Source organism: Argopecten irradians, chromosome 11 (assembly GCF_041381155.1).
Source record: "Argopecten irradians isolate NY chromosome 11, Ai_NY, whole genome shotgun sequence".
NCBI classification, from domain to species: Eukaryota; Metazoa; Mollusca; class Bivalvia; order Pectinida; family Pectinidae; genus Argopecten; species Argopecten irradians.
In genome coordinates this window covers 31402113-31415439 of record NC_091144.1, presented here as the reverse complement: position 1 = coordinate 31415439, position 13327 = coordinate 31402113, and the positions used below count along the sequence as shown (strand labels likewise).

The window sequence follows — 13327 nt, the reverse complement described above, 5'->3', positions numbered from 1 at the left end:
ATATTTACACAAAACAAGCAATTTATTTCGAAAACACTGTTTTATATATAATCAAATCTTCGAAATATGCTTAAAATCACACATCTTATCACATAGTCAACTTTGTAGGCTGACCTTTACTCTTAAATAGTATCATTGACACAACGTTTACTTTTTCTGTGTATATCCTTAGACAAACATCTTAGTTAGTCAAACTTAAAGGTTACGACCTGACATCACCTCTTCACAAGTATTTGGCTAGCGCAAATGTTAAATAATAGGACTTTGATGGTGAAACAGCGTTGCCATATTAAGAATATCTATAAATTACCGTTAAATTGACATAATATATGAACAAATCAAAACACAAAAGTTTGGAATAGGAGAATGTATCGTTTATTGTTTTATATTTTAAATATGCTCTACCGCCGACAGTGTATAAACGATACTCATCATTTGAACAGTAATAAGTGTTAATTAATGTACATAAACTTAAGTCTAATTAACATTATATAACTTGTTTTGCTTTGGGTGGATGCACAATCTGTGCTTCATTCTATATATGGCGTAGAGCCATGGACTTTTTGTTCGAACTCAACTTATATTTTTTTAATATTTTTATCTTGAAGTAAAATAAGAAGCTCATTTTTTCAATGATGGTAATGGTGTAAAGTAGGTAACATTTGTATCTGAAGAAAAATACTATTTCGTTTGCTTCTATTTCTTATATAGAAAAAATGAAAATGGCAAAAAAAGCAGCGAGGTAACATCTTTCAAACAATAATTTATGCAAGGATATTCAGTCTAGTCTACATATAAAAAACAAAATGATTTACAATATTTTTATGTAATATTTCTCTCTCAACGTAACTAGTGCGTGCAATTGATCGAACGTCTATTCAAAATACTGCATCTGCATCACATTTCGATAGAAACCTGATAAACGTTATATTCTGATTTAAGTAGTTGGTACCTGGCCAATATATCTCCTTGTTTGACCTATCTACCTTTAGCTCCACTCACAATACCAATTTAATGTCCATGCATATATTAGAAGTTTCTATCATTGTAATTAATTCGGTAATAAAACCATTTGGGTGGTACCTATTACACCGACAATATGATGTACCATGCCACTGCAGTACAGCCTAGCCGCATGTAGACAAAATACAGATGTATGCATGTCATATTTTCGTTATTGAATGAACGTCACAACACAGGTTTGATCGAGTTTTACACGATTTTAAAGGTAGGTGTACAATGGTATCTTCCGAACAAACATTTTCAAAGGTGCTGTCTTACAAATAGATCTATATTTCTGAATGAGCGATAAAATATTGAAGAACTTTTAAAACGTAATCTGTAGGTATTCCAGTAAGAGTTTAATGTGGAGATTAAATGCAGGATGCTTTTAAAACCTCGTTCATAAAGTTTTTGATATCGCATTAGCAATGCAAAAATTGTGTTTTTGTAAGGGATAAGTCTGTTCTCTCTGTTCTCTGTACGTGAAAATACATTTGAAAATACGTGTGTGTATCAATAAATGTCACTTAGAAATGTTATGATCAGTATCATTATTTACAGGCACTTGGTGTTGTCCCTGACTGGAATTGTACACAGTCAACAAGGACCAGGAAGATGTCAGAAACTACCAACAAAGTTACCGTAGAGAAATTTGGGGTCAAGCGGCGACTTGGTTTATTAAGTTCAATATCCTTTATAGTTGGTAGCATCATAGGTGAGTTAACACATATGAAACTACATGGCATCTAGGTGATTTGCTATAAATCGTAAAATGGTCGGCGGAAGTTAAGTTTGAAGAGGAGCTATATAATTTTGGTACATACCCAATCTCATTTTTTGTTACTCATACCGAAGACGAATTACAGTAAGTTATGCAAAGACCACAAATAGTAGTTCCAGACATAACGTGCCTTCTTCAACTTGTGTGGGTTCATGTTCGGCTTACAATAAACAAAAAGCTATTACCATTTTTAATGGCGGTGAACGTGCTTTTGAGTAGACATTTGTACACAGATCACAGTGACCAAACTACTTCTGCTTTTATTAGAACCGGTTTATAGCCAATATAAACGCAACTTCCAATACGTTTTAAGACTGATTTATCCCTTTATGCATTTTTACATATGATAATACCTAAGTCTATATAAATACAACATTAAAATGTTCAGCGTAAGTATTTGATAATATTGACAATTTTAACATAAAAAGAACATGACATCAAGGTCATCAGCCTTTAAATGTCTGTAAAAGGTCGTAACCCTCATTACCATTATGTTACCGACATCCCACTACTAATAGACACAACAGTGTGTTTATTTAGACCTTAACGTACAAAAGTATGCATATAATTTGTACTGTTTTCTGTAAATAACTTTCGCGAGGGAGTCCTAGTTTGAAATTCAATTGTTTCTCTAATTATTGTATTCATGAATGCACGATTGTCATTTGGTGTTCGTTATCGCTAATTTATGAATTAGTGGAAATGTTGATAAGAACAAAAACATGAAATATTGAATTCGTGTAAATAAAAAAGTTTAAAATTGTAAAATAGTTATGTTAAAAAGAAGGATGTTTCAGTTATTTTACAAAACCTTTGTTTGATCATTTATGGTTGTGAAAAAAAAATCACATCGTCCCATTCAAATTAAACTTTGTCGTTTGTTTGAATTTTTCATTATACATTATTTACAAACAACATATGGATAAATATGTAGCAAAAAGTATTTTTGTTTATTTTCGTGACAAGGTCTTGGTTTGTTATGCTTAATATTCTATAAAAAGCTTATGTCCTCTGCGGACGACCACCTCCCATGTATACAACAATAGTGCTGCTAGCTGCTGTGTGTTGTAGGCGGCTGTGGTATTATCTAAACATGGACGAAATTGTGGCCCATTTAAACGTTGTCTCACGGAAGCATATGCTGCCAAAGACACCGATCATTGTACTCCGCTTGGCCACACTATACTGACAGCGGACACGCATGTCATCTCATTCATATGTCAACCGATAATTAAGCAGACTCAGAAAATATCACGTTTTTATTCTAGGGTAGGTGATAGACCTCACAGAAGCGAACAGTCATCTCGAGGTCAAATCAAGTAAAACGTTAGGCAAAATAAAAAGAAGAGATAATATGCCAAATACATGAGTAGTATCATTTTTACAAGCACAAACAAACTTCTAGTCGTGGAAAAATAAGTATTCCCGATCAGATATGGAATGTTAAGTGGTGTTTTGTCCTCATTTCCACCTTATCAACGCATTGATGACTTATTTAAATTTGACCCGTAATTGTAATCCCAAGCTTGTCAGTGGAGTCTAGAACATTGACTTCTAAGTAACCCTAGCTTAACGTTATCTGTTCTTCATAAGCCTCTGTGCTAATGGTTTGTTTGTTTCTACCCTATTCTTGTATATTATTATCTCGGCCTACGATGTAATAATGTTGCTGAACTACGTATTCGTGGCTTTGACATGATATTTGCAGTATAAACCAACGTGATGTTCCAGCTAGTAAAATGTAACCCCAATCTTCTCCGTGTTTGCCTCCCACAAATAAGGTGTTCGTGGTTTTGAATAACACGTCTCAATATTAAAGATACCATTGCATATCTATTTTTGTCGATTTTGTTTCATACCAGGAAAACATTTATTACTTTTGGTATTATTTCGCTATATTCGAGATCTATTAAATTTTCGAAAATGTAAATACTCGCAAATAAAATAAAACTAATAACAAGATAGCTTATGAACAATTGCAAATGCGCAAACAGTTTTCCCTGCGAAATCAAATAACTACATAATAAAGCATAAAAGAGTTTTTTATATAGTACACAGTCATGATAATTCATAAAGGTTTTTTGTCAATGATAAATACGACGAACAAAGGGAGACAATAACGGACGAACAAAGAGAGACAATAAATGACGAAGGGAGATAATTTCTGACGAACAAAGGGCGACAATAATTGAAGAACAAAGAGAGACAATAACTGACGAACAAAGGGAGATGATAACTGACGATCAAATTGAGATAATTACTAACGAACAAGGGGGGACAATAACTGACGAATAAAAGGAGGTAATAACTGACGAACAAAGGGAGACAATAACTATCGAACAAAGGGAGACAATAACTATAGAACAATGGGAGACAATAACTAAAGAACAAAGGGAGACAATAACTGACGAACAAAATGAGACAATAACAGACGAACAAAGAAAGAAAATAACTGACGAACAAAGGGAGACAATAACTAATGAGCAAAGGGAGACAATAACTGACGAATAAAATGAGACAATAACAGACGAACAAAGAAAGAAAATAACTATCGAACAACGGGAGACAATAACTAATGAACAAAGGGAGTCAAAAACTGACGAACAAAGGAAGATAATAACTGACGAACCAAGGGAGACAATAACAGACGAACAAAGAAAGACAATAACTAATGAACAAAAGTAAACAATTACTGACGATCAAAGGGGGATAATGGCTGACGAACAAAGGTAGATGATAACAAATGAATGAAGGGATATTATGACTGACTTATGGCAACAATTTAAATTTTATCGTCTCCAATTAACAATATATTTGGCTCTTAAAATCACAAAACAAGAAAGAGATATGATGCAAATCCATTTTGTTATATTATTTGTCATCTGCTATGAATGAAACACAAATACTTAATACCTTTTCCATGAAAATTTCATCTTTTCCAGGATCAGGTATCTTTATATCCCCCAGGAATGTCTTGGCTAAAACAGGATCTGTTGGCTTGTGTCTGGTGGTCTGGGCTCTGTGTGGCGTCATCTCCTTGTGTGGTAATTAGAAAGTGTATTAATTACTTGTGATTATATAAAATATAGCGCGTGTAATTTGAAGTCATATTTTTTCCTTTTTACGCAATAGTTTCTTTCGTCAATTTATTGGTACGGTTTTGTTTTACAGTTTCACAATTCATGATTTTCTTTTGTTACATCGTTATACAAAGGATGTGTATGTTATAACTGTAATCATCCAAATGAAAAAAAAAAGAAATATGTTAAGAGATTACAGAATATTTTAAACCGTTCTTCAAACAAATCAATAAAATTGTCTAGAGAGGCAATATCAATGTTTAGTTACATCATATACAGTTATGTACCTGTCGTGCAGATCGTAACACTTCAATAACTTTACAAAAACAAGGTATTTTGCGTTATCTGATAATCTTTTTACTAAATCGGTTGGTTACATTGTTTTACAGCCGCACTGGTATATGCTGAACTTGGAACGCTAATCCGGAAGTCGGGTGCTGAGCATGCGTACTTTCTGAAGACTTACGGATCTTTCGTGGCCTTTATGTATGTTTGGTGTCAGGCATTAGCAGTAATGCCGGGTGCAATGACAGTGAAAGCTCTCACATTAGCTGAGTATCTATCAGAAGTAATACTTGATGATTGTAGTCAGTCGACAAACATAAAAAAGGTCATAGCAACTACAGCTGTATGTGAGTATCCAAGTTATTGTTGATTTACATATATTTTGCTTTAAGGCATGATGACGACGATTTGATCACTTCGCTACGTTAATTTGTGGTATTATTGTTAACAATTACATGTATCAAGATAAATTACCAGAGAAAAAACATTGGTTAACGGATAAAATATAACCACTATCCAACAGGAACTCGGATATAGTTTAAACATATTTTATTGAAACAAACGAATCGCGCATACGTTGTTCAGTCATGATATCAAAACGTCATCCATTTGGTTAAAGCAACTCTCCATAAGCCATTCACACCATGACCTAGTTTTGCGGGAATTTTAAATGAACAATACAATCTGAAACGACAAATAGTATCACAACACTATTCAGCAGAGAGCAAAACGAATACTGTAGCTGAACGTATTTTAGCGGTGGCTTTATTTTAGTGATTTATGTGCTGTATTTGAAGCGCTAATTCATGTACAGCGGTAAATTTTGTAAACGGGTACCACCGAAATGCACTTATTTATATCTAATAAATGATAATTTACAGGGCTTGCGCTAAAATTAAACTGTGCTGAACTAAGTGTGTTTACAGTATAACAGTACATACAAAAATGTAAACTAAGTGGATGCATTGACATGAATTGAAAGCGCAATTCTGCCGGTGAAAGGCAAGAGACTTTGAAAGATCAAATAACGTAGCCCAATATCTACTTCCAATACCGTATAACCGGTTATTTACGCGGTCAAAAAGCAATCTGGCTTTAAGGGTATATAATAAATAGTTACCATTTTCAATATTTCACGGTTCAAATATTTATGATCATAGAAATGACCGCGAAATCTCAAAGGTATAATCCCCGCGAAAATAACCTGCTATACAGTAAATATGAAGTGATTGAAGATTGCTTCATACCACGATCTATTGATTTGATTTCTTCGAAACCTTTGTAGTATCAGTGGCCATTACCAACTCTATCAGCGTACGACTCACAGCTCGGGTACAGATCTTCTTTACGTTCGTCAAACTGATGGGGTTGGTGGTTATAATGATCGGAGGGATAATATGGATGTCGCAAGGTTAGTTACCGACCCGGATGTTAGATTTAGATAAATAAGTGAAAAAAAATGTATGAGAGAATTTAAAGGTTGAACTGTTTTAACGCATTACATCTGTTTTAAAGTTGCTTAGTAATGATGGCATATGTACAGAAGAAGAAAGGCAATTTTATAAACCATATATCATTGTGAAGTATATATACTGGTCTACAGCGTAATCGTTTGGCTTTCAAAAAATGCTGAATTACATCTGTATTGATATATATATTATGAATAGAACAATACAAACCAAAATTTGAATCAGAATACTAATATTATATTAACAATTGTGGCTCATAAATGAGCAAATATACATGTACCAATAAGATAATACTAATTATTTTAGGGAAATATGGAAGTCTGGTGACTGGGTTTGAAGGTACGACAGACGATGTACAGAATGTGGCATTGGCGGTTTACAGCGGTCTCTGGGCTTATGATGGATGGTAAATGGATAAAAGAGTACACAATATTGTACGAGAATATTAAGAAATTCAAAACTAGTGAGAGTAAATATAGGAACATACATTTCGTCAATAATTATACGTCAAACTCAAACGTAGAAGTTGATGCTTCAAACCACAGTGCTTATATGATATTATCGTAAGCAATACTCATGTTAATATGTGTTTATAAATAAAATCCTTTGTGTAAGGTAGCTTTCTAGCAGGCAAGCTGCAGTTACTTAAAGATAAATCCTAACACTTAGCAAAACTGTTTTATGTGTTTTATTGAAAAATTAAATAAAATTAGATTTTCTTTCTTATAGGGGAGGACTAAATTTTGTAACAGAGGAAATTCAAAAACCGAAGAGGTATGTTTTAAAGTACATCTATTCTGTATAACGAATAAACTTTACAGTAATACACTATTGCAATACTCAGTTAATTTCTTATTTATAGGGAGTTTTGTCGCGTGATTAATAAAAACAATTCTTCTATTCAAATTACTTTTTTTTAAATGTGTTTATTTTTTTATGGAAACGAATCGATTTTCTATTCCAAATTTCTTAAAGTGCAATCTCATTTTATCATCGTCTTTACTGTATATAGTAAAGAAGTGATAAAGATCATTTTTGACATTTCTCACGCGTTGATATTTTCCAGGAACCTGCCTCTAGCCATCGTGATCTCGGTAATACTTGTCACCATTGTTTACCTATTGGTCAACGCCTCCTATCTCGCAGTACTGAATAAAACCGAGTTTCTATCGTCATGGGCAGTGGGAGTGGTACGTACAGGTTGGTTCAGAAAAAATGTTCGACTTTAAAAGTAAATGTACATAATAGTTACACAGAAATAAACTAAAATGTTTTATTACATCATTATTACATTTTGCATCTGTTGCAATAAATACTCGCAAAATAAAGGAGACATTCAGGCGAATTATTATTTTTTAAATAGTCAGACAGTGACATATGGGTATGTCTCCTGGACTCTGTCTCGCATTGTTAGTTTTTTTTTTTTCAAAACAAACAAATTTTATTTGGAGAGCTGCCGAGGTTGGAAACCTAGGGTCAGCCACATCACAACATATAGCCTCACACATTAGGTCACTCTTTCAACTTTTGTTCATCACTTTTAACTCAGTCTTATATTATTTCACCTACCCTTTCACACATTATTCTCAACATTTATTATGACTTGTATCTTTATTGATTGAACTTATTTTATTAATTTATATAAACTTTTTTGTGCTTTCCATAATAAGGAGAAATACGATATATCATATAAAGTAACACAGAGATGATCTACCACAACAGATAGCACTGTAAAAAATCAACAACACATTACTTTAAACTTTTTCAAATACCATTCTAGTTATTGCTCTGATTCACATGTTTTTATTTTATTGCTCAGATAAAAAAAATGTTTGGGTTTGCTTTTCATCCTTGTGAACTATAAACCGTTCAGCATGCGGACACAATATTGGAAAAAAATACACAACTACCAGTATAGCCTAAAACACTTACGTTTCAGACCTGGGCGGAACAAGTGATACCGCCGGCTGTCATCCTCATACCCATCGTCGTCATCTGTTCCGTATACGGCTCCAGCAATGGGAGCAGCTTCACAAGTTCACGGTTAGTGTAGTCAAAGTTTCGTTTGTTAAATTAAGCAAAAAAAAAATGTTGGCTATCTACTATCTGGTATACAATTTGAATATATGAGATTCCTTACTGGTATTGATATTGTGTCATTGTTTTGAGTAGCTTGTTGTTCCAGGCTGCCAGAGAAAACCATATGCCTGAGCTGTGTTCATACATCCATGTCAAAAGTCGGATTCCATTACCTTCCGTCCTGCTTCTTGTGAGTTCTGTCAACACTATACATTTGTTCTTACCCTTACACTTTTGATTTAGTACAGTTTACAGATTATATATTCATTGATTTTTTATTCAAATTGTGAATAAGAAGTTACTTAAGAAAGTTAAAACAGAAACAAAAATGTCAAGAATGATTTGCATATTACAGAGCTCTATGCCATTGTGGGTAGGTATTGATTGTGAAGTAAAGACAAATGGCAAGCCAATTATTCAAATACTTTGGGTAAGCCCTGGCACGTACATAAACAAAAAATATTCATCAATTGGTTATACTAGAGACACCAGAAAAGGTAAACAAAAAGAGTGTAACTTTAAAGAAGAAACGGTTAATCGCAGTTGTGTTTTTTGCTGTAAATTTGGATATTTTTTGAAAATGTTTCTATCCTCGGTCATTCCTTTTTTCGCTATCAGACGACCTTAAGCATGATTTACATGATCCCCGCAGAGATTGCTACTCTTCTCAACCTACTGAACTTCCTCTCCTGGCTTTTCTATGGAATGGCAATGGTCGCTGTTATTATACTCAGATGGAAAATGAAAGATGCTGAACGAGTCATCAAGGTAAAGAACTTTTAATGCATATCTTTGTCATCACATCCCTTAAAATGCACAATTTTATAGACGCTTGTACTCGCGTTCCTCTCAATAGCATTTCGGGGATGTTCATTATGATATGATCTATCGAAATGGTAGATTTTATGCTTTGTTTTGCAACTTTAGTTGCCATTAGGAATTGTTTTTAACATAACAGCCATATTTTCTTTTAACCGCCATTATCAATTCAATACTTTAAAAAATAAATTTGTTGTCATCTGATATTTCCATTATTTTGTTGTTTTTATAAATCAGTTATAGGTAGTGCCTATTTTATATCAGATTGCATGGTGTTCCTACCGTATAGTCGGCAATTTTCACAGGGATTTTTTTTGCGATTTCGCAGGATATTATTAATGTCGCAAAGATTTTTGTTTTGTAGAGATTTATTTTTTCTTGAGTTAAATTAAAATCACTATTCATTTTACCCGCGAAACATCCAGCTATACGATATTTTAGTTTAAACATAATTTATTGTCATATTAGCAAGAGGGTCAGACACACGTTAAATCACGTTAGATCCAAACATTATTAGATAGCTTTATATTTCAAATCACCATAATTAGTTTTCTTAAAAATAGGAACAGATTAGATAGAAGAAAGAGATAGCGGGATAGGCTGATTATGTTGGTAACAGACAATGGCGTCAGTATTCTATTACAAAGATTAATAACATTAGCATGTTTCTTCCCCCTCGGATATCGTATCAATATTATATACTGTGCATGTAACTTAGGTTAACATGCATTGAACTTTCCGTAATAATTAAACAGAGAGACACATATACACTTCCCACCAAAAGTTATGTTACTAATGTTAAAAGAAATGACAATTTATCTCGAAGAAAACTTTCACAAAAGCAATTAGTTAGTCAATGAGTTCGAGAAGATAAATAAGTCGATAAACTATATATACTGATGCGTGTATTGGAAATATTTACATATCTCTGTACTTAATGTATATTTGTAAAAAGTTTTGGATGTCAATGTATATAATCCGTAAATCGGTTACAGAATTTTATAACTGGTAAGCAGACTCCCGACCAACAGCTTGTGATATTGGATACATGTAAAGTTACTAGTATCGGATTTATTAGAGTTTTTTTTATTACAGTTACCCCTGATAATTGTTTTTTTATATCAAACCAATGCTTGTGGTATTTTTTTCATTACAGTTACCCCTGATAATTGTTTTATATCAAATCAATATTTGTGGTATTTTTTTTCATTACAGTTACCCCTGATAATTGTTTTTAATATCAAATCAATACTTGTGGGGTCTTTTCCATTACAGTTACCCCTGATAATTGTTTTTGATATCAAATCAATGCTTGTGGTATTTTTTCCATTACAGTTACCCCTGATAATTGTTTTATATCAAATGAATGCTTGTGGTATTTTTTCCATTACAGTTACCCCTGATAATTGTTTTTGATATCAAATCAATGCTTGTGGTATTTTTTCCATTACAGTTACCCCTGATAATTGTTTTTGATACTAAATCAATGTTTGTGGTATTGTTTCCATTACAGTTACCCCTGGTGATACCAGTATTCGTACTACTGATATGTATATACCTTGTGATAGCCCCATTTCTACAGAACCCTAAAGTAGAATTCCTTTACGCCCTGGCTTTCCTAGGTCTTGGGGCCCTGGTGTATATACCGATGGTTCATTTTAAACTCCAAATCCCTGGTCTTGGTAAGTGTTTTTATTATATTATATTAAATCGAAAGCATTTATGCAGGGGAATATAACAAACAAAAAAACGAAAAAAAACCCAAAACAAACAAAAAACAAAAAAACAAACAAACAAAAAATAATAATGGATGGTTAACGTCAAAGTCAGAGATTTCATGTCAAAAACACATTGTATCTAGAGTTCTATTGAAATATGTCTTGCATAAGCAGCGTTAGCAAACTGTTGTCAAACCGAAAGTACCAATGACGCGCTGGACATTATACACAAGTTCAATAAAATTAAATGAGTAAGAAAATACGGGTTGTTGAAGTGAAAAATGTATTCGTATTCTTAGACTATAATGTATATGAATACTATTCATACATGGATCACTATGAAAGTCATAAATAGAGTTTTATATAATACGTAGAGGATATATTTTGTTTCTTGATGAATACCAATTATTTTTCATCGAGTGAGGACGAAACTTTGATATTTTCACTATTGTTTGGTAAGCACACATACATTTTAAATTAAGAACACACAAAAGGTTTCCAACACATAACTTTAAGGGATCTATAATAATTTTAAGTAAAACTTGCTTTTGAAAGTGAATATTCTGTATTTAATTGTAGTTACCCTAACACGATGGACACAGTGCTTACTGGAGGTGGTGCCAACTCACGTCGTTAAGGACGATGACCTGTAACATCCAAGTATCATATGGTCATGACCTCACCAAATGTAAATAAAAATGTCTTTGATCATACATTACCAGAAATGTGTCTTATCTAACGCGTTGTATTATATGACTTTCGAGAGGACAAGTTTGACCCCAGTAGCAAACACCTCAACATGCGGTTACATTGATAGAACGATGTATGGATTGTGTCCTCTATATGTTCAAGTTGGTTTTTTTATTATACATGTGTTATCATAATTTTTTTTTAATGGACAAAACATTACTTGATTAACGCATGTTTTGGATGGTTACCATGGTAACTAAAGTTGTCAAATTATTAGATCTCTCACTATAATTGAATGAAGGATGTGCTGATTTTTTTAAATACGGCACCTTAATTTCTAAACATAGTAATATTGACTTTGGGGCCAAAAAGAAGTCCTAAATCATACATACTACATGTAGTACATTGTAGTCCTGTGCGGTTTACACTTGAAATGCGATTCCAAACACATTATTTCAAGACCCTTATTCCATACAAACAACACAAACTCATTGCTGGGATACGGCCACAGATTTTTTGAACCAGACAGCAGCAGCATGTGCCAACAAGCATATATATTTATATATACCTGAAACTCTACAAGAGACTGATATCTCCAGCCGAATGCCCACTAGCATAGTGTCCAGCAAACAGCAAACTGCTGAATGCTCACCTGCATGGTTACCCGACAAACAGCACCAAGCTGAATGCCCACCAGCATAATGAGCAACAAACAGCAACACTATAGGGCTGTTCCCTGGGAAACCAGGCGAACACAACTCTTGTGTAAGCACACACCATGCTGGTGTGCTCCAAGCAGTTGCCTATGAAACACTGTGATGGCTCCCATAGCCAACACCCAAACTTGGATCTATCATCCATCTCTTGCAGAGTTACCTCCCCTTATCACTTTTCCTCCTGAGTTATGTCCCTTGGGAAACCAAGCAGACCTACCCTGGATACCCGTACCACTTAAAAATGAAAGGGGAATTTGCTTATTGACACATGCTGCCGCCAACTTGCCAGAATTCCGCCAAACAGAAAGCAAAGCTTACTGCCCCAATCTGGCAACAACCAATGCCCTACGCCCTTTAATTTTAGCAGCTAAAAAACTATAGCATTTGTTTTCACGAATGTCTCAAGTGCTGATTGAAAATCAGTTATAAATATATCATTACCAATATCAGACAAATGAGTACCATCCTTACGAAACAGGTCTGGACAATCAAAAGATATTTCTGTATGGTGTATGATTTTTTCCCCCAAAGGCTCTCACTACTTTTCTACCTTTCCTATTTATCCGTGCCCGCTTTCTCTGAACTGCTCTCAAATTCCCAGCCCCAAACCAAAACAACCTACACAAAACATCTGACCAGACCAGGACAGTCTTCGGTAGCGTAGCATTTGTTTTCACGAATGTCTCAA

At 33.8% G+C, this 13327-nt stretch overlaps 1 protein-coding gene across 1 annotated transcript; it reads left to right on the top strand.

Moving 5' to 3' along the window:
- Positions 1–1076: 1076 nt before the first annotated feature.
- On the top strand, positions 1077–11946 carry LOC138335301 (b(0,+)-type amino acid transporter 1-like). Its single transcript, XM_069284324.1, has 13 exons — positions 1077–1228; positions 1564–1717; positions 4726–4827; positions 5253–5495; positions 6434–6559; positions 6924–7023; positions 7347–7391; positions 7684–7807; positions 8557–8660; positions 8790–8886; positions 9315–9464; positions 11029–11197; positions 11813–11946. Exons 1-13 carry the CDS (start codon positions 1157–1159, stop codon positions 11884–11886), a joined length of 1560 nt encoding a protein of 519 aa, XP_069140425.1. The 5' UTR covers positions 1077–1156; the 3' UTR covers positions 11887–11946.
- Positions 11947–13327: the final 1381 nt, after the last annotated feature.